This window comes from Lepisosteus platostomus, chromosome 18 (genome assembly GCF_059453375.1).
Source record: "Lepisosteus platostomus isolate fLepPlt1 chromosome 18, fLepPlt1.hap1, whole genome shotgun sequence".
NCBI classification, from domain to species: domain Eukaryota; kingdom Metazoa; phylum Chordata; class Actinopteri; order Semionotiformes; family Lepisosteidae; genus Lepisosteus; species Lepisosteus platostomus.
Window position 1 is genome coordinate 15,458,874 of NC_142628.1, and position 21,649 is coordinate 15,480,522.

The 21,649-nt window shown below is 54.2% G+C and overlaps 2 protein-coding genes and 1 long non-coding RNA gene across 3 annotated transcripts in view; 2 read left to right on the forward strand and 1 right to left on the reverse strand.

The window, feature by feature from the left end:
* LOC148645761 (anoctamin-9-like) overlaps positions 1-4,193 on the forward strand; it is a 28,967-nt gene extending 24,774 nt beyond the window's left edge. Inside the window, exons 21-24 of the mRNA XM_088611534.1 lie at positions 167-286; positions 1,378-1,471; positions 1,948-2,060; positions 2,872-4,193. Of these exons, the coding sequence (XP_088467660.1) occupies positions 167-286; positions 1,378-1,471; positions 1,948-2,060; positions 2,872-2,902 (358 nt within the window). The 3' untranslated portion in view covers positions 2,903-4,193. The remainder of the gene's footprint in view (positions 1-166; positions 287-1,377; positions 1,472-1,947; positions 2,061-2,871) is intronic.
* LOC148645762 (uncharacterized) lies at positions 4,069-6,639 on the reverse strand. The gene is made up of 2 exons (XR_015928180.1): positions 6,288-6,639; positions 4,069-5,893 (listed from the first exon to the last, which is right to left on the reverse strand). It is a non-coding gene; the product is annotated as an uncharacterized LOC148645762 (long non-coding RNA).
* A 251-nt stretch (positions 6,640-6,890) lies between these two features.
* On the forward strand, positions 6,891-21,347 carry sigirr (single immunoglobulin and toll-interleukin 1 receptor (TIR) domain). Its single transcript, XM_088611544.1, has 9 exons — positions 6,891-7,176; positions 10,568-10,775; positions 11,586-11,716; positions 12,590-12,730; positions 13,276-13,419; positions 13,517-13,619; positions 14,835-14,985; positions 15,334-15,508; positions 19,926-21,347. Exons 1-9 carry the CDS (start codon positions 7,107-7,109, stop codon positions 20,102-20,104), a joined length of 1,302 nt encoding a protein of 433 aa, XP_088467670.1. The 5' UTR covers positions 6,891-7,106; the 3' UTR covers positions 20,105-21,347.
* The last annotated feature ends 302 nt before the right edge of the window (positions 21,348-21,649 follow it).

A 21,649-nucleotide genomic window follows, 5' to 3' on the forward strand; every position in this document is an offset into this window, starting at 1 on the left:
TTAGTGAGGAATACAAGCAGACAGTGATGACAAGTGGGAAATGTGCAGTTTCTTTTGGATTATCTGCCCCTTCACCTTGATTGAACGAGCCCGCTGCCCCTCTGTGCGTTGATATTTCAGGGAGCTGACTCTTCCTCTCTCTCCTCTTCCTCCCTCTCCCCTCCAGTTGTATGACCGGCTACATCAACAACACCCTGTCCACCGTCTGGGTGTCAGATGAGAATATCCAGAAGGACTTTCTGCCCAGTCAGCTGAATTACAAAGGGCTCAACGTCACCCACTGCAGGTCAGCGACGCCTGAAAGACCTCTGTCCTCTGCGCCGGCTTAGTCTTGACAATTTCCTGTTAGTGTATTGGCCGAGAGGTGTTGCGATTTCATGAACCACAGCTAGATCATCGCAGCCTCCCTGACAAAATAAAAATATTTGATTTAAAATGAAATATTTTATGCACAGGGCTGTGCTCAGGCTGAAGTGATGCCTGTTGGATGACAGCAGGGTGTTTCAAGCGATGTGGTTTTGAAGCATAGAGTCCTGCGCTACAGATAGCAGAATAGAGAGACACCATGTCTGGAACCCCGTCTGCTCTATAGTGCAAAAGGCTCTTGTTTGCAAGTTCTGATTGTCAGTGCTTCAAATCAATTTAAATCAGGCATTGGTTAGAGTGCAGGCAGGCTGTGTGTCAGATGGGTTAGAAATCCATTTTGACCTATGGATTGTGAACGTGCACAATAAGGCAGTGCAGGTGTCCTGGCCTCTGATTTATGACCAGCAGCCATATCACTCTGCAACTCACAACTGGCAGCCCCACTGGAGCTCAGCAGGTGTGAGCCTGGTCAGTACCTGGGTGGGAGACCTCCTGGGAAAAACTAAGGTTGCTGCTGGAAGAGGCGTTAGTGGGGCCAGCAGGGGGCGCTCACCCTGCGGCCCATGTGGGTCCTAATGCCCCAGTATAGTGATGGGCACTGTCCTTCGGATGAGACGTAAACCCGAGGTCCTGACTCTCTGTGGTCATTAAAAATCCCAGGGCGTTTCTCGGAAAGAGTAGGGGTGTTACCCCGGTGTCCTGGCCAAATCTCCCATTGGCCCTTACCAATCATGGCCTCCTAATAATCCCCGTCTATGAATCGGCTTCATTACTCTGCTCTCCTCCCCACTGAGAGCTGGTGTGTGGGGAGCGTTCTGGTGCACTATGGCCGCCGTTGCATCATCCAGGTGGGGCTGCACACTGGTGGGGGTGGAGGGGTCCCCATTACCTGTAAAGCTCTTTGAGTGGAGTGTCCAGAAAACCGCTATATAAGTGTAAGCTATTATTATTATTATTATTATTATTATTTAAAGGCAAGAGCTTGCATGTCTGTAACTATTGTCTCTGCAGTTACAAGGACTACAGGAACAGTGAAGACTACACCTACACCTCTCAGTACTGGCTCATCCTGGCCGTGAGGTTTGGCTTCGTCATCTTGTTCGAGGTGAGACGCCCTCTCCAGCGCTGCCTCCTGACTAATAACGCACCGTCTGGCCAGCTGTGTGTAAGATGTATGTGCACAAGCATGGGGGCAGATTGCCAAAGTACCCTGCTGTCTACTGGAAATAAAACTACTGCACATGGCCTAGATCATATTTTCTATGTGATCTGCTTAGGCGTTGCTTTTTTTTAGCTTCTGTTTGTTGACCTTCCTGGTCGTAAGGGTGGATATATGCTCATTGTGTTCCTAAACCTGTCGAAGTGATGAAGGCTTGAAGGATGTTCTGCGTGGCCTGAGTCACTCGGTCTCTCAGCTGTGGGTTTGCAGCTTCAGGGCCACATGTTCACAGACAGTGAAATACTGCACACTCTCTGCACCACAAACAGAGCTCCGGGCTTCTCCTGCAAGCAGTACATTGAGCTGCAAAGTGGAGACCGTACCTTGATCTCTTTCTTCCTGCTCTCTTCCTGTCTGTGCAGCACATTGCCGTCATCTTCAAGTTCATAGCGGCCTGGTTTGTACCTGACGTCCCTCTGAAGGTCGTAAACGCGCGACTGGAAGACAAGCTGCAGAGGCTGAAGCAGGAGCTGAGGTGTGTCCAGAGGCTCCCTGGCGAGGCCCGGGAGGTACAGGGCTGTGTGCAAACAGCAGTGTGATGGGATCGGTCTCAACAGGTCCCATCATGCCTGCCTCCCTCCCGGGACCTCATGGGAATCTATGTTTTTTGCTTCGCTGAGATTAAGTCAGTGATCAGATCACAAGCTGTCAGGGACAAGACGTCGTAGCCGGATTGTCTGCTGTAGTGCAAGGTTTTAACTAAAGGTAATGCTAAAGGAAAATAATCATCAGGTAATATCTTATCCCACCTGGAATATTGATGTTTATAATTTCTAACTTGTTCACAAAATACAATACTCCCATTTCATATAGAACCAGAGACACTTCTTTATTATGTGTATCAACATTTTCATATTTCAGGCTTTGCCACCTTATATCTAGAAATTAGCATTACCTCAGTTTGATGTGAGGTAGTTATTGAATTTTGCACGATTCTCATTCGGGGAGCAGGACTAGCAGGCTTGCTGAGATCTGAAAAACTCTTAACACACAGATTCTATCAGTAGCGGCACCCACCAATCAGAGTCCAGTTACTGGATCCTTTGTTCCTATTGGGTGACGAGCAGGTGGTTCCGTCCAATAAAAAGGCACCCCTGAGTGCCGCTTTGATGTTTTCGATTGGCTGACCGATCACTACTCTGACTGAGTCGGACCAGGGTTTTTAAACTTAAAAACACAATATGCAAACAACTTCCACGGATTCAAAACTCAACGAAAATTTGGGCATTTGTCTGAAAGCAAAGTTTTGGTTTTGTAAACTTCAAAGACTGTTTTTGCTCTTTCAGGAATATGGAGCACAAGATGATGGAGGAGTAAGAAGAAAGACACCCAGGCCACCCCACATCATGAAACTCTGAGGTGCAAAGATATGAACTTGTTCTTTTTTTATTATTATTTTATTTGGATAGTCAGCCCTGCTATAAAGAGCCCAGAAGACTGACGCTGGCAGCAGGGACCAGGCTCCCTTGGGGTTTTCAGCTGAAGGCAGGAAATGAAGTCATAGGGCTTGAGGTGGCCTCCCTCACAGCATCATGAGAGAGCTGCCATTGGTGTGAAACAGCAGACAGCTGTGATCCCTCCTCTAGTGGGACTTCAGGCTCCTATCTGGGACACCACAGAGAACTGCGCTAACAGTGTGGCGGCAGGGTGCTCGTTTCTGGCGTTTCAGGCCACACCGGAAAAGGTTTACAACAGGACCAGAGACGGCCATCCTGCTTCCACACCCAGCTGAGTGACACCCAGTGCCAAGCTGTGATTCCCGCCGAGCAGCGGAGAGACTGGGGTTCGCCTGTGTGCCCTGAGTGAACCCCCATGACTCCTGATTCACTGAGTCACATCCAACACAGGGGGCTCTCAGCTCCTGCCCGTGCAGACGTTTATAACTGACAGGGTGACTTTTCAAAGCCTTGAGTGGTGTTTCTTTCCAAGCTCCAGGGAATCCCCTGCTCTATTCCTGAAGTCAAGCAGGAGGACGATCGTCTGTCTCCCCCCCCAGTCTTTTGCTCGTAATGCATTTTGTTTCGGTCGCTTGCTCAGAAAAAGGAACGCAGAAGATACACGCAGCAGAGGACACAAGCAGCCACGCCGGGGAAGTGATTTTTAAATCAAGATCAGAGGGCACTTCTTTACCCAAAGGGTGGTGGGAGTGGGGAACAAGCCCCCCCCAGCCAAAGTGTTGAAGCTGATACTCTGGCTTCTTCCAAGGCACAGATCATTAATGATTTACTAACAGACAGGCTAGAGGGGCTGAATGGACTCCTCTCGTTTATACCCGTCTCTTCATTAAGGGATCTCATCCAGTTGGAGAGGTCGGGTTGTAGAGAGAATTAACTCTCTCTGGATGGGAAGCTGTCCAGGTCTGTGAGACAGTGCTGACCGACGAGGGGCACTATATCGAATCAGAGTCCACCACCTCACCTGTCTCTGCCCTCATCAGATCGCTCTGCATCCTGCCCTCTGGATATTATGGAAGCAACATCAGGTTCAGTTTTTCCACACGTGTATTTTCGCACAATATGCTGAAGCTTTTCTATGTAGCAGGCTTTCACCGTGGATCAGCATTCTCTATTCCAAGAGTGTCTAGTAAAGAAACAGGGTTTTTTTTACACACGCTGTTTGTACTTGCAGTTTGTCGTTGCCTGCTGCAGTCGTGTTAACGATGCTGAGAGAGGGCGGGAGGGCTCTGAGTCTCGTGCAGTATTAGTATTAGTAGTGTGCTCAGTGCTCGTGAGGTTAAAGAGCGCCGGGCCAGCAGCTCAGTGTCTCCTCTGTCCACGTCCTCGGAGGAGCAGACATCCCCTCGCTCCGTGACTCCGATCCCCCAAGAGCTCCCAGGCCAACCGAGAGACGCAGCCCCGCACGCAGCAGTGTGTCCTGGGGTCCCGGGGGAGCCCCAACAGGGATTTTCAGCAAGGAGGGGGGCATCCCTGCCAGGTGCCCAAACCCCCCTCTCCTGGATCTTCTTAATCTGGGGGTTTCGGGGCTCCCTCAACACCCCACCACAGTGAGTCACCCCAGGAGCCCTCATTTCTGCCGCGGGGTCCCCTGATATCGTCCTTCCGGTCAGTGAGGAGAGAAACACAGACCCCCCCCACACACACACACGCCCCTTCGCCGCTCTTGAACTGCACCCTGAGGTGCTGGAACCCCAAAACGCTGCCCCCACCCGCCCTCAGGGCACATCAGTGAGTCCAGGAGAGATCCAGCCAGTGGCGAAAACAATAATAATACAGCGGACACTTGACTCAACTTGTTTTATGCTGACATGGAATTCTCCCTCTGTGTTCTCAGTTTATTAAATATTTAACTCCTTACACTTATATAGCGCTTTTCTGGACACTCCACCCAGAGCTCTTTACAGGTCATGGGGATCCCCTCCACCCCCACCAGTGTGCAGCCCCACCTGGATGATGCTCCAGTCCTCTCACACACACCAGCTCTCAGTGGGGAGGAGAGCAGAGTGATGAAGCCAGTTCAGAGAGGGGGATTAGTAGGAGGCCATGACTGGTAAAGGCCAGGGGGAAATTTGGCCAGGACACCGGGGTAACACCCCTACTCTTTGCAAGAAACGCCCTGGGATTTTTAATGACCACAGCAAGACCTAGGTTTTACAGTACGTCTCATCTGAAGGGAGGCACCTTTTTACAGTGCAGTGCCCCTTTTACTATACTGGGGCATCAGGACCCACACAGACCGCAGGTTGAGCGCCCCCTATTGGTTCCATTAACACCTCTTCCAGCAGCAGCCTCAGCTTTCCCAGGAGTCTCCTATCCAGGTACTGACCAGGCTCACACTGCTGAGCTCCAGGGGGCTGCCAGCTGGGAGATGCAGGGGGATATGGCTGCTGGCTATGATGATCTGTAAATGATCAGACTTCACCGTTTCTTGACCTAGATTCAGACCTGCTGAGATTATTAACAGCACATTGCATTGAGGCTCCACACATGGTGTGGTGATTTTTTCAGACTACTTGACTTAAAGACTGTCGGCTCGGAATGTTACGATGTCACAGTTTAAACCGGATCCATCGGGTGAGTACAGATATTTATGTACAAAACAAAGGCAACCACGCAATTTCTCACAAAGTCAAAATGCAACTTAAATAGGTCAGCTTGACTAAAACAACACACATGGTAGGCGTTCGTTTGGATGAAGATGGGCTCCTTCGCGCAGTCTTTGAATTCTAGGGTGCACAGGTGGCTCTGCGCAGGGGTGTATGGGAACTGTAGGCGACAGTGTCCGAGAACTACAAGACCCGCCAGCCACTGCGCCGGGGTCGCCGCCACACCTGGACGAAGCCCACAGAAACTGAAAAAAAAAACAACAAAGTTGTCATGCTAACACTCGTCAATGGCGAAAAGAAAGAAAATGATTTTCAAGTTAATTACTTACACACGTTAGAACTTAAAAATCAGTCCTCTACAAACTCTGACGGCATCGCAACTGCTGTATTGTATGAATACCTTAATGTGTTGTTTTTAAGACAAAAAAAAAAAGACGTGCGATACTTTTCCAAGACAACGGTGCAGGGGTGTATCGAGTCTCGCCTAAGTTACAGGCGAACAAGACCTGACACGCTGAGGTGCTCTGCGAGAGCGAGGAGAGAGCGGAAAACAGCAGGTGCGCGGAATGAATCAGGTCACCACGTCCTCCAGAGAGCTGGGCGGACACGCACTGTGGCGGGGCAGCGACCGGCCCTCACCTGTAACCTGCAGGGCAGCGGGGGGCTCACCTGAGCCCGGGAAACCAGAGGGACCGACCCGCGGACACAGGCGCGGACGTGAAAAGGGGGAGGCGGAGGGCGAGAGAGAGAGCTCTGAACCCTGTCGCGGCGCGGTGTTTGCACAGCGGAGAGTCGTGAAAACATTTAAGAGCGCTTCTAATCGAGAATAAAGCGCTCAGTCCCGTTTGGTAGTCAGTGCCTCATTGGTTTGAGGATCTCATCCAGGGTGTCCGCTTCAACAATACAGGTGCGCAGCTTGTTCCCCACTCGCCCATTTACACAACTCTTTGTGTAAATCAGTGCCCCACCCCCCACTTTCGCAGTTCGCGGCTCGCAGGTGTACTCCTACGTCACGTAATAAGTTATCATTATTGTGGAAGTGTGTGGACAGAGTCATAAGAGACGGCGGGTATGATGATGATGATGATGATGATAACGAAAGAGGCGGCGTAGTTCGCGCCGCTGCGGCCGCTATCTGTCCACCCCGGGGGGGGGGGGGGGCGGGAGACGCGCCGCGCGGGGAGGCGTCCAGGTGGGGTCAGCGCGAGGTCACGTGACGCGGGAGTCGCGCCGCCCAGGTAGCGCGAGCGCGTGACTGTCGCCGCCCCGCGCGGACTTTCGCTTCGCCCTCCGGTGTGGGGCAGGTGGCCGCGGCGGCGCGCCCCACGCACATCCCCGACTCGCCTTCCGCCGAGGAGGAGAGGTGTGAGTGTGTGTGTGGCGGAGGGGAGGGAGAGTTTGGGGGGTGATTTCGTTCTCGTTTTCGGGAGAGGAACAGACGCTCGACCGCGGCGAACAATGCGACCGAAACTGGTGACGTTTCTCTTCCTCCTCGCCTGCGGGCGGGCGGGCACCTGGGCGGCCGCAGGTGAGAGTTTCGCCCGGAGAGGGTGCGAGGGCCGCCGGGGGGGTCTCGCTTGGGGTAACCCTGTAGAGAGCGGGGGGGGTCGCTTGCTTGCTTGCGTGGGCATTAAGAAAACCAGCAAGTGAATCTCGGAGTCGCCCTGCGCTGCTGTGCAAAGCGGGGAGCGCGATTTCCTGAGGCTGAAATCTGCCTTTTTAACCCCTTTTTCTCCTGCCATATCGGTGGAGCTGTTCAGCGTCGAGAGCGCAGAGGTGCCGACAGGACGCTGTCCAAAGAAAACACTGGAAAAGTTCAAGCGCTTTCTAGCACCGCAGTGTAAAAAAACACAGCTTTCTTCCTGCATTTGTTTTTTTAATGAACGACGGGTCAGCGTGCGAACGGCTGCGGACATATGGGCGCCCTAACACCTAGCACGGGGATTCAGTGTTCGTGTTTAAATGTATAAACCGTCGTGATTAAATTAGCGCCTTCATTCAGTTCTGATTCGGTTAATTGGCGACTTCGTCCAGTTCTCTTTTCAGCGGTGTGCGTGTCTGCGCGATCGCTTTTGTTTTCCAGCAGTTTCTGCGTCCGTGTCTTTGTCGCGCTGAGGGGAATGGAAACACAGTCGAGGTGTGTAACACGTCCTGCTCTCTCGCTGGCCTGGTTACCGGGCTCGGAGCTGATCTCCCCCCCCCTGCGCTCGTCAGCTCCACCCGCAGGACCCCTCCTCTCCTGGCGGGCCGGCCCCCGCGCTCCTGTACCCTGACCCCGCGCTGGGTAGTGCCAAAAAAATGTACTCATAACTCACCCAGGGGCGCCACAGATAAGGCAGGGAGGCAGAAACAACGATCTGCTCTGTTTCTGGGTGGCTGAGGACTCTGCTGGTGTCCCAGCTCTTGTCCTGAGACATCTGGGCTTTCCCAAGACAGCGAAAGCCTTTCCCTGCTCTTTTAGTTACACCTGTTTTGCCCACAGGGAATTCTCCCTCTGTGCTCTCTGATTATTAACTAATTAACTCCTGACACTTATAGAGCACTTTTTCTGGACACCCCACTCAGAGCTCTTTACAGGTCATGGGGATCCCCTCCACCCCCACCAGTGTGCAGCCCCACCTGGATGATGCTCCAGTCCTCTCACACACACCAGCTCTCAGTGGGGAGGAGAGCAGAGTGATGAAGCCAGTTCAGAGATGGGGGTTATTAGGAGGCCATGACTGGTAAAGGCCAGGGGGAAATTTGGCCAGGACACCGGGGTAACACCCCTACTCTTCTCGAGAGACGCCCTGGGATGAAGCCAGTTTATTACAGACATGGCACTCTGGTGTTCCTGTGAGCAGAGACAGGCAGCCCTGAAGGGCGTGATGCCAGCGCGTGACTGCTGGGTGTGTGCGCAGTAAACACACCTCACAGCCGCAAGCAGGTGGAACCCGGGCACGACTGCCGACGGGTTCATGTTTATACCGGCCGGGGAGCATGGGGTCCGCTGGCGGGGCGGAGTCCAGGAGGGCTGGTTCCTGGCCGGGGCAGCTCGGCGGAGGCGATGTGCGAACCGTAGCCGTTGCCGAGGTGATGTTTAAAACTCCAAGAAGGGAAGTGGCGATCGGGGAGCAGAAACCTGTCGTTTGTCTGGCTGAAGTAAACTAGCCACTGGCTTGTACAGCCCCTGAGTAATAAAAATAATAATAAAAATAACTCCTCACACTTACACAGCGCTTTTCTGGCCCCTCCACTCAGAGCGCTTTACAGGTCATGGGGATCCCCTCCACCCCCACCAGTGTGCAGCCCCACCCACACAGACTGCAGGGTGAGCGCCCCCTGCTGGCCCACTAACACCTCTTCCAGCAGCAGCCTCAGCTTTCCCAGGAGTCTCCCATCCAGGTCCCATCCGGGGGGGGGGGTAGAGATTCTGATTTAGAGGCATTCGGTTATAATCCAGTTAGGGATGGAGCAGTGGCTCTGTGGCTCTGGGTCTGCTCCTGTGGCTGGAAGGTTGCCGGTTCAAATCCTGCAGCCGGCAGAGGAATCCTACTCCATTGGGCCCCTGAGCAAGGCCCTGAACCCCAGCTGCTCCAGGGGTGCTGTACAATGGCGACCCTGTGCTCTGACCCCCAGCTTCTCTCCCTGTCTGTGTGTCTCATGGAGAGCAAGCTGGGGTCTGCGAAAAGATAATTCCTAAAACAAGAACTTGAATATGGCCAATAAAGTGATCTTATCCTGTAGGTGGGAGCTTCATCCTACTGGCTCCTCAGCCAAGCACAGACTCCCACTGCCTGAACTGGTGGTTCCACCTGTGCTGAGTAACAGCACATCGCCAGCAGGGTCCGGCTAACGTGTCCCACAAGAAGTTAAAAACAGGGTTGGATTCCGTCCCTCAGATTTGGCACTAGAGTCCTCTTTCGTGTGTGCGTGTTCCTTTTTTCACAGACGGGAAAGAGTTCGGTTCAGAGAAAGGTGTGACGGATGTCCAGGTTGAGCCCCTTGGAAAGAGTCTACCTCAGTGTGGAAGAGCAGCCGGGAGTTTTTGTTTGACCTGGAAGCACTAGAGATGACTGGCTGTTCTGAAATGTGCGATTCCTCTATTGAAGAGCGATCTCTTTAAGATGTCGGCTGGTGCTAGCTACATGCTGTTCAGACTGGTATTTGACAGCCCCAGCCTGAACCTGTGGCCACAGTGCCTATGGGTTGTGTTTCCAGGAAGTAAAGGCAGGGCTGGTGTGGTGTGTTTCAGGACTCGGCCCTGCTGTTTCAGTCACACTGGAGGCTGCTCTCCTGTGTGTGTGTGCAGATAACCTTGTGTCCTGTGCTAGCAGCCAGCCCCCAGGGAGATCAGAGGGGGCTTTTCCAGAAGAGGTGCTCATGCAAACAGACGCTGACCAGGCGTGACCTGCCCTGCAAAAAACAGAGCAAGCGCCCCCACCCCCACCCCCTGGCTGTGCGCCTGACTGGGTACCTTCTTCCCAGTTTAACCTGCACGGGCCTGCAGGTCATCCCCCGCCTCGTCATTGGTTCAGCTCGGTGTGAGCAATCAGAGGACACGGCCGGCTTGGCAGCTGGGATTTCCAGGCACAGGGCGCAGGAACCGCAGGGGAAACAGCAGTGTGAAGCAGTGTTGGGGACTCCCATCACAGCCCTCGGGGAGACAGCGGGCAGATCGTGACACGAGCGGGTGGGGGTGTCCGGTTCAGGTTCACGCCCCGCTGCTGTGAGCAGGGACTGTCCGTTGTTTTCCCCATCGCATGCTCTTGTCTCTTCGACGTGAAGACAAATGCTGCCCTGGACGGGGGTTGGCACGTGGCGTTTTCTGGGGGAAAGAAACGAGAGTGTAGTTCTTTGCTTGCCCAGTGCCCGTCTCTGGTCTTGGGCCTGCAGCCTGGAAACCTGACTGACGCTGTTATCCGTGTCTGTCTGTCCAGACAACGTGTGCAGTGGGGCCCCGGAGTTCCTGTCTCCCCTGGGGACCCCGGTGCTGACGTCGACTTTGGGGGCTCAGCTGTCCCTCAACTGCACCGCCAGGCTGTCCTCCGACCCGCAGGACCCACACTGCGACTCTGCTCTGCACTGGCTGAAGGATGACCAGCTCCTGACCAACACCAGCCTCTACCCCAGGAACGACTCCGAGTGGTGAGTGAGCTCTCTGGAGCCAACTTCCTTCACAGCTCTAGATGCTGGGATTCACGGCTGGGATTTACTTGGGATTTTGGTTATTTGCTAAGATAAGCTACTGCTGAATCATAGTAATATATATGTACATAGTATGCCAGATCCATATCGCAAGTAATCAGGGGGAAAGTGACAGGGCCAGGCTGCCTCTCTGGGAAAAAAACATTGCAGCAAGCAAAGATCAGTCTGGATTTTCGGCTGTGGGGTTCGGGCGCCCTCTGCTGGAGAGAAACTGAGATGCACACAAGAAATGCACTTAAATGCTGGCCTGGTCACACACTTGTTGGGAATGTTACCTTGTAGTACTGGGGATCGGAGTTTGAAACCCAGTTGGCTTGCAGAGATCCTGCCGAGAACTCTGCCTGCTCCGAAACCCGACTTTTAGAGCACGGCGGGGCAGTGGCTCTGTGGCTCAGGATCTGCGCCTGTGGCTGGAAGGTTGCCGGTTCAAATCCCGCGGCCCAGCAGAGGAATCCTACTCCATTGGGCCCCTGAGCAAGGCCCTTCACCCCAACTGCTCCAGGGGCGCTGTACAATGGCTGACCCTGCGCTCTGACCCCCAGCTTCTCTCCCTGTCTGTGTGTCTCATGGAGAGCAAGCAGGGGTCTGCGAAAAGACAAATTATGACCTAATGCAAGAAATTGTATAGGGCCAATAAAGTGATGTGATGTTATGTTATTATCTGGTTTTTCTGAGGACAGCTGTCCGGCGGGAATCTGTTGGTTCGGCACAGTGATGTCGGGATTCACATGGGCCCGTGTCACCCCACAGGTCTGCCAACAACGGCTCACAGAGGTTTGTGAGCAGCCTGCTGCAAGTTACTGTGAGGGATCAGGGGAGCTACGGAGTCTTCTCCTGCAGGCTGAGCAACGCCACAGCCACGTTTAAGCTGCAGAGAACGGGTAAGGAGCTGGAGCACACAAGTGGTAAACCCTTAATTTTCTCTGGCTTTGGCATCACTCAGGCCTCACGCTGAGTCCCTGAGTCAGTACTGACAGGCACATGAGAACTATAGTTACAGAATGAGTGCACTGTTCACCCTGACTGGGCCATGAAGTTACTGCTGTTCTTGAGTTGCAGCACTGGGGCAGTGCGGTGTGGTAGTGCAAGTGTACTGTACATTATATCTATAACCTCTTGATCTATATATCACCCTGCAGCTCCCAGCTGGCAGCCCCACTGGAGCTCAGCAGTGTGAGCCTGGTCAGTACCTGGATGGGAGACTCCTGGGAAAGCTGAGGCTGCTGCTGGAAGAGGTGTTAGTGGGGCCAGCAGGTGGCGCTCACCCTGCGGTCTGTCTGGGTCCTAATGCCCCAGTATAGTGGGATCGACATAAAACCGAGGTCCTGACTCTCTGTGGTCATTAATAATCCCAGGGTGTCTCTCGAGAAGAGTAGGAGTGTTACCCCGGCGTCCTGGCCAAATTTCCCCCTGGCCTTTACCAGTCATGGCCTCCTAATAACCCCCATCTCTGAACTGGCTTCATCACTCTGCTCTCCTCCCCACTGAGAGCTGGTGTGTGTGAGAGGACTGGAGCATCATCCAGGTGGGGGTACACACTGGTGGGGTGGAGGGGATCCCCATTACCTGTAAAGAGCTCTGAGGGGAGTGTCCAGGAAAGTGCTCTATAAGTGTGAGGAGTGATTACTGTGTGAAAAGCAGGGCAGGGTGCAGTAGAGAGAGAGGCAGTAAGCCCTGGGGCGGAGCTGTGGTGAGGCCGTAGAGCAGAGTGCTGGGCTTTCAGAGGACAGTCTGTTCCCTGGTCTGTCCTGCAGGGCTGCCCAGCCACACCGCGGCCGTGATCGCGGCCTTCACCCTGGCGCTGGCCCTGTTGCTGGCCCTGGCGCTGTACTCCCGCTGCCGCCTGAACCTCAGGCTCTGGTACAAGAACGCCTACGGCGACTACGAGATGAACGGTGAGTGAGAGCACTGGGCTGGGGCTGGGCTGGACTGGGGTGTATTTAGCTGGGCTGGGCTGGACTGGGGTGTATTTAGCTGGACTGGGGCTGAGCTAGACTGGACTGGACTGGGTTGTATTTAGCTGGACTGGGGCTGAGCTAGACTGGACTGGGTTGTATTTAGCTGGGCTGGATTGGGGTGAGCTAGACTGGACTGGACTGGGCCGTATTTAGCTTGGCTTGGCTTAGCTGGACTGGGCTGGGCTGCATTTCATATATCTGAGAGTCAAATTTCAGAGTCAAAGACCAAATGCAATGGAGAACATTTTAAGGAGTAGCTGGTAAGATCCTTCTTCTATGCTGTGTTTTTATCATTGCCAACATATGTGCTGCAGATTGCATATTTACTCATTTGGAGGTATGAGGGTTCACGACCCGTGGCGTGTTTTGTTTGCCATGTCACTGGAAGTTGTCATATGTGCACACACGTACTGTCCATGTATAGAAGAAGACATCTGTTCACACCTACAGGACGGGCTCTTAACTTTCCTCTGACTTTCCAGACGGGAAGCTGTACGATGCCTATGTCTCCTACGTGAACAATGAGCACGACCGGAAGTTTGTGAACTTCATCCTGAAGCCACACCTGGAGAACAGGTACAGCTACAAGCTGCACCTGCACGACGGAGACATTCTGCCCGGCTCAGGTAACTGCGGGCCGCCCCAACCTTGACCCTTGACCCCTGATCTCAGGCGTGCTGTAGCTGGTGCTCTGACACGCCCCCTCTCCCTTCCCCATCCCAGAGCCCTCTGCGGAGCTGCTGATGAACGTTAGTCGGTGCCGGCGCCTGATCGTGGTCCTGTCCAGGGCCTACCTGGAGCAGGAGTGGTGCACCAACAGCTTCAGGTGAGCGCAGGCAGGAAATTCAACACGGTTACATAGTGTGCACAAGGAATAGTCCCCATGTTCTTGAATACTTCAGAAGTGCTTGTTTACAGCTTTGATATAGCTTCTGTTTTATAGTACAGAAGTGTATTAGCGCCATGGAGAAAAAAATATCTTTTGTGTTTATACAAGGTAATATTGCATTAAAACGCAGTAATTAATTTGTGAACAATGCTGTTATTCTTCATGGAATACATTTGAATTTACAAGTATACAGCAAAATGCGGGACAGGTGTCATTTGAAAGGAGAAGGAACACTGTTTGTGTGTCTGTTTGCACAGACATGGATGTAAAGTGAAGGAGGAATACTGAACAAAAAGAAAAACAATTCCAGGAAGAGACACAACACACAGTTGTTGGCTTGCTGTGTACTGTGATCAACAATAACAGTAACATTGAGTCAACAGTAGGTATATAAGGTATAATGTACACCATATATGTTTTCCGCTCAGTGTTTAAAGAGTAGGCAAGAACCTAGGTACAGTACATGTTTCTGCAGTTTCACATCAAGAATAACAAACTTTTGGGGAGGCGGGTCATTTCTGCTTTTCACAGTCACTGCGAAAATGACGCGTGTGTGATCCAGGAAAGCTCAATCGCAGGGTGTTCCACTGCATGGACATGAAGGACAGTACACAAGCACTTTCAGATTCATTCTTCTGTCGTTGAAGTCAGTGCTAGTTTGTCTGGGACAACATTATTGCAGATCTATTACAAGATATTAATATAGTTTGCAATAATGTGCACGAATTAAATCATTGCATTTTAAAGCAAAGTAATCTCGTATGGACGCCAAAGGTTTGTCTTTTAAACGCCATACTTTTAAATACTAAACAATAAGCTTCTGTACTTGAGGTCTCTGCAAATTGGTCCGACAGGCCGCTGATGCAGTCCACTAAGGCAGTAGAAATCCCAGGCGAAGGATGTATTGGTAGTTAATGTACAAGATCGGAAAAGTAAGTACAGCTTCACGGGGGAAGATTCCCAAAGTCCTTCGGGCACAGGATGTGTGCAGAATGAGCAGGGAAATACAAAGTAGGGGTCACCAGTGGAAACAGGAGGCCCGCGTTTGCACAAAGAGTGGTGGGTGTCTGGCGCAAGCTGCCATTGCCCTGTGGTTGAAGCCGAGGTCTTGTGACTGGACCCCCTGCTCTCCTCCTCTCTCCGTCGCCCCAGGGAGGGACTCTGGCGCCTGCAGGAGCTGTGCCGGCGGCCCGTCTTCATCGTGTTCGAGAGCCAGCGCAGGCAGCTGAGCCCGCCCGCGCTGCGTCTGCTGAAGGAGAGCGGGCGCAGCGTGGCCCTCCTGCTCTGGGGCTCCAAGTCCATGGTGAGAGCCCGGGGCCGCTGGGGGGCGCGAGTCCAGATCCGCGTTTTCACAAAGCCGAGATCCATAGCTGAGGTCAAGTGAGAGTGACTTAACTCTCCTTCTTAACACTCTCTACCTTTTACTTGATCTTTCTTCTTGTAAAAGAAGGCTTTGGCTAGATATAGGGGGGAATATGTTTATATATGTACATTGAACGTTATACATGGGAATTGTTTTCGAAAAAATGAGAGCAGTGCTTGTGTGTTTCCCTATACCTGTCTGTTTGAGCGCCCTCTTCAGGTGGCTGGCGGTAAGTGTGGTTCTGAGGTTTCAGCCTTTTCTTCCTCATCTCCCCCAACCCCCCCTCAGACCCCGTCCTCCCAGTTTTGGAAGAGCCTGGTCCTGGAGATGCCCCGCAAGCTGATGTACCACCACAACACAGGGGACCCCCAGACTCTGCTCCAGGATGACAAGGACCCCATGCTGACCCTGAACCCCGACTATCTGGACTGCCGCCCCGACCCCGACCCTGCTGGAGACCTGGGTGAGCTGGGGGTGTAGCCTGTGGCCCCAGATCTGGCTGGGACCCCGACAGCAGATGTGCAGAGGCTCTGCTGTCTGGGTCTGGGTCTGGGCTGGACTAGAGATTGTATCAGCACAGCGCCTCTGCTGTCTGGGTCTGGGCTGGACTAGAGATTGTATCGGCACAGCGCCTCTGCTGTCCGGGTCTGGGTCTGGGCTGGACTAGAGATTGTATCGGCACAGCGCCTCTGCTGTCTGGGTCTGGGCTGGACTAGAGATTGTATCAGCACAGCGCCTCTGCTGTCTGGGTCTGGGTCTGGGCTGGACTAGAGATTGTATCGGCACAGCGCCTCTGCTGTCTGGGTCTGGGTCTGGGCTGGACTAGAGATTGTATCGGCACTGCGCCTCTGCTGTCTGGGTCTGGGCTGGACTAGAGATTGTATCAGCACAGCGCCTCTGCTGTCTGGGTCTGGGCTGGACTAGAGATTGTATCAGCACAGCGCCTCTGCTGTCTGGGTCTGGGTCTGGGCTGGACTAGAGATTGTATCGGCACAGCGCTTCTGCTGTCCGGGTCTGGGTCTGGGCTGGACTAGAGATTGTATCAGCACAGCGCCTCTGCTGTCTGGGTCTGGGTCTGGGCTGGACTAGAGATTGTATCGGCACAGCGCCTCTGCTGTCTGGGTCTGGGCTGGACTAGAGATTGTATCAGCACAGCGCCTCTGCTGTCTGGGTCTGGGTCTGGGCTGGACTAGAGATTGTATCGGCACAGCGCTTCTGCTGTCCGGGTCTGGGTCTGGGCTGGACTAGAGATTGTATCAGCACAGCGCCTCTGCTGTCTGGGTCAGGGTCTGGGCTGGACTAGAGATTGTATCAGCACAGCGCCTCTGCTGTCCGGGTCTGGGTCTGGGCTGGACTAGAGATTGTATCGGCACAGCGCCTCTGCTGTCTGGGTCTGGGTTTGGGCTGGACTAGAGATTGTATCAGCACAGCGCCTCTGCTGTCTGGGTCTGGGTTTGGGCTGGACTAGAGATTGTATCAGCACAGCGCCTCTGCTGTCTGGGTTTGGGCTGGACTAGAGATTGTATCAGCACAGCGCCTCTGCTGTCTGGGTCTGGGTTTGGGCTGGACTAGAGATTGTATCGGCACAGCGCCTCTGCTGTCCGGGTCTGGGTCTGGGCTGGACTAGAGATTGTATCGGCACAGCGCCTCTGCTGTCCGGGTCTGGGTCTGGGCTGGACTAGAGATTGTATCGGCACAGCGCCTCTGCTGTCTGGGTCTGGGCTGGACTAGAGATTGTATCAGCACAGCGCCTCTGCTGTCTGGGTCTGGGCTGGACTAGAGATTGTATCAGCACAGCGCCTCTGCTGTCTGGGTCTGGGCTGGACTAGAGATTGTATCAGCACAGCGCCTCTGCTGTCTGGGTCTGGGCTGGACTAGAGATTGTATCAGCACAGCGCCTCTGCTGTCTGGGTCTGGGCTGGACTAGAGATTGTATCAGCACAGCGCCTCTGCTGTCTGGGTCTGGGCTGGACTAGAGATTGTATCGGCACAGCGCCTCTGCTGTCTGGGTCTGGGTCTGGGCTGGACTAGAGATTGTATCAGCACAGCGCCTCTGCTGTCCGGGTCTGGGTCTGGGCTGGACTAGAGATTGTATCGGCACAGCGCCTCTGCTGTCTGGGTCTGGGCTGGACTAGAGATTGTATCGGCACAGTGCCTCTGCTGTCCGGGTCTGGGTCTGGGCTGGACTAGAGATTGTATCGGCACAGCGCCTCTGCTGTCCGGGTCTGGGTCTGGGCTGGACTAGAGATTGTATCAGCACAGCGACTCTGCTGTCCGGGTCTGGGTCTGGGCTGGACTAGAGATTGTATCAGCACAGCGCCTCTGCTGTCTGGGTCTGGGTCTGGGCTGGACTAGAGATTGTATCGGCACAGCGCCTCTGCTGTCTGGGTCTGGGCTGGACTAGAGATTGTATCGGCACAGCGCCTCTGCTGTCTGGGTCTGGGCTGGACTAGAGATTGTATCAGCACAGCGCCTCTGCTGTCTGGGTCTGGGTTTGGGCTGGACTAGAGATTGTATCGGCACAGCGCCTCTGCTGTCTGGGTCTGGGCTGGACTAGAGATTGTATCAGCACAGCGCCTCTGCTGTCTGGGTCTGGGCTGGACTAGAGATTGTATCAGCACAGCGCCTCTGCTGTCTGGGTCTGGGCTGGACTAGAGATTGTATCAGCACAGCGCCTCTGCTGTCCGGGTCTGGGTCTGGGCTGGACTAGAGATTGTATCGGCACAGCGCTTCTGCTGTCTGGGTCTGGGCTGGACTAGAGATTGTATCGGCACAGCGCCTCTGCTGTCTGGGTCTGGGTCTGGGCTGGACTAGAGATTGTATCGGCACAGCGCCTCTGCTGTCTGGGTCTGGGCTGGACTAGAGATTGTATCGGCACAGTACCTCTGCTGTCCGGGTCTGGGTCTGGGCTGGACTAGAGATTGTATCGGCACAGCGCCTCTGCTGTCCGGGTCTGGGTCTGGGCTGGACTAGAGATTGTATCAGCACAGCGACTCTGCTGTCCGGGTCTGGGTCTGGGCTGGACTAGAGATTGTATCAGCACAGCGCCTCTGCTGTCTGGGTCTGGGTCTGGGCTGGACTAGAGATTGTATCAGCACAGCGCCTCTGCTGTCTGGGTCTGGGCTGGACTAGAGATTGTATCAGCACAGCGCCTCTGCTGTCTGGGTCTGGGCTGGACTAGAGATTGTATCAGCACAGCGCCTCTGCTGTCCGGGTCTGGGTCTGGGCTGGACTAGAGATTGTATCGGCACAGCGCTTCTGCTGTCTGGGTCTGGGCTGGACTAGAGATTGTATCGGCACAGTGCCTCTGCTGTCTGGGTCTGGGTCTGGGCTGGACTAGAGATTGTATCAGCACAGCGCCTCTGCTGTCTGGGTCAGGGTCTGGGCTGGACTAGAGATTGTATCAGCACAGCGCCTCTGCTGTCCGGGTCTGGGTCTGGGCTGGACTAGAGATTGTATCGGCACAGCGCCTCTGCTGTCTGGGTCTGGGTTTGGGCTGGACTAGAGATTGTATCAGCACAGCGCCTCTGCTGTCTGGGTCTGGGTTTGGGCTGGACTAGAGATTGTATCAGCACAGCGCCTCTGCTGTCTGGGTTTGGGCTGGACTAGAGATTGTATCAGCACAGCGCCTCTGCTGTCTGGGTCTGGGTTTGGGCTGGACTAGAGATTGTATCGGCACAGCGCCTCTGCTGTCCGGGTCTGGGTCTGGGCTGGACTAGAGATTGTATCGGCACAGCGCCTCTGCTGTCCGGGTCTGGGTCTGGGCTGGACTAGAGATTGTATCAGCACAGCGCCTCTGCTGTCTGGGTCTGGGCTGGACTAGAGATTGTATCAGCACAGCGCCTCTGCTGTCTGGGTCTGGGCTGGACTAGAGATTGTATCAGCACAGCGCCTCTGCTGTCTGGGTCTGGGCTGGACTAGAGATTGTATCAGCACAGCGCCTCTGCTGTCTGGGTCTGGGCTGGACTAGAGATTGTATCAGCACAGCGCCTCTGCTGTCTGGGTCTGGGCTGGACTAGAGATTGTATCGGCACAGCGCCTCTGCTGTCTGGGTCTGGGTCTGGGCTGGACTAGAGATTGTATCAGCACAGCGCCTCTGCTGTCCGGGTCTGGGTCTGGGCTGGACTAGAGATTGTATCGGCACAGCGCCTCTGCTGTCCGGGTCTGGGTCTGGGCTGGACTAGAGATTGTATCGGCACAGCGCCTCTGCTGTCTGGGTCTGGGCTGGACTAGAGATTGTATCAGCACAGCGCCTCTGCTGTCTGGGTCTGGGCTGGACTGGAGATTGTATCAGCACAGCGCCTCTGCTGTCTGGGTCTGGGCTGGACTAGAGATTGTATCAGCACAGCGCCTCTGCTGTCTGGGTCTGGGCTGGACTAGAGATTGTATCAGCACAGCGCCTCTGCTGTCCGGGTCTGGGTCTGGGCTGGACTAGAGATTGTATCGGCACAGCGCCTCTGCTGTCTGGGTCTGGGCTGGACTAGAGATTGTATCGGCACAGCGCCTCTGCTGTCCGGGTCTGGGTCTGGGCTGGACTAGGGGAGAAAGGCCTGCTTGTGTGTGCTTGTCCAGTCCTGCCTGGTTTCCCCACAGGGCTCCTCCCCTGCAGCCTGAGCTACAGCTGGATGTGGGGTCCCAGCTCTGAATGTACCATGTCTGCCAAAGCCCAGGATTGTGTTTTAACGGACCCTTGTCCAGTGGCTCCCATCTTCTTTCAGGGAGCTCAGACAGCTGCCAGCCCCTTTTCCCCAGGCTCGGTCGAACCCGCCGCTCGAGTGGAGTGACAGATCCGCGACTCCTCCTGCCGTGAGCACCCCCCAGAGCTCGCCGCCGAACTCGGGGTGCCCTCCACGAACCTTTCTCTCCCTTTGGCCCCCCAGGAGTTCGCCTGCCGGTTTATAAGGCCCCCCGTCCGAGAGCCCCCGTGCTCCCCGCTGCCCCCTCCCCTGCGGCGGACCCGAGGCCCAGCGACGTGGACATCGACGTGTCCGACCTGGGCTCCCGGAACTACGGGGCGCGCACGGACTTCTACTGCCTGGTCACAGAGGAGGACCTCTGACCCAGGAGCCACAGAGGAGGTCAGGACACACGCGCGGGACCTGGCTGTCAGTTCCTTCGGCTGTATCGGACCTTTCTCTTCGCGCCCGGCGGTTTGAAGTGGGGTGGACCCGAAGCGGGCCTGGTTCTGCTCTTGTGAAGGAGCTGGAGGAGGACTGTTGACGCTGGACACCCCCGGAGCTGCAGTCGACGCCGACCCCCCGAAGATCTCAAGGGGGCCTCGAGCGGCACCGGCGCCGTGCAAATCTCCGGGACCTCCCCGGGCGAGCCGGGGCGGGCGTTGGCGCTGGGCTGCTTCGGCTGCAGCTCCCACAAGCCCAGTGCGGTCCTCTCTGACGGGCCACTTCTCCCAGTACGCCCCCTGACCTCACTCCGCGCCACGCCTCAGCGCCCCCTGCTGGCTGACGTCTAGAGCGCAGAGGAAAGTGGAGACTCCATTCGGGAAGGAGGGCAGGGCGCGGGGCAGGAGAAGTGTAGCCGTTGGCCGTCCACGCTGGACACACGGGAAACCAATGGACATTTCCGGCACCGTCCTTGGATTTCACCTGCCTGTTATGATTCCTCCCCTGCTTTAGCCCAAGAAATAGATGTTGAATTCTGTGTATCCGAGCAAGCAAAGAATCGACATGAGAGACATGAAACACTCAACAGGTGCTCTTAGTTTCAGCTCTGGTCTGCTGTCTTCGAGCCAGACGGGGCAGTGGTGTGGGTTGCTCTACAGTTTGTTCACACTGTAGGAGATTAAATGCATTATGTGAATCAATCAAAATCAATCAGGTAATCAATGAGGTTTTCTCGACTATGCCTTTAGCAAAATGCTGCAATGTATTGTAATTATAACCCTGATCGTCTTGTTTAAGAAATGGCCTTGCGGGTATTTTAACAGTAAAAGGCTGCTGCATCTGAAAAGTGCATTTCATTAATATTGTCATAATGTAATTCCTTTTTAATGAAACGGCTTCTCTGAACAGGGGAACAGGGGGTCAGGAGATCTGCTGAGCTACTTTGGATTGTGTTGTTCACAGTGGTCAAAGACCAGTGGACACAGCGACAAAAGTTGCTGATGTGTCACAAATGAGATTTGTCAAATGTGTACAGCGCAGAAACGCAGATCCTTCCTCGGGGTGCATAGTTTTACAAAAGGACAAGAATTATTTCCTTTCTTTACTTTATATACCGCCTCGGCTATTCTCAATATCTGTTCATAAAACCTGCTTATCAAATTAAAAAAATAGGCCTCTTTATATCTAGGATTGGAGTTTATCGCTCGCGCTAAGTCAGTGACTTTTGGCACAGTAGAGCACAGTGTGGTCTGATCAGCAAACTGTAATGTTGGAAAGCAGAGGACTGGAGCTCCTGCATCTCACTGTGCTGGTGATAACCTACCACGTCCCCATTACTTCAGAAGTAAAGGATGGAAAAGATGGCACTTTAATAATGTATGTATTCCTCTTTTTTATTCACCTTTAAAAGGCGTTGTTAGAGAGCTGGCATGGACGAGTTACTCAAGTTCCTGTGCGCTGGGGAACAGGGAGGGGAGAGCCAG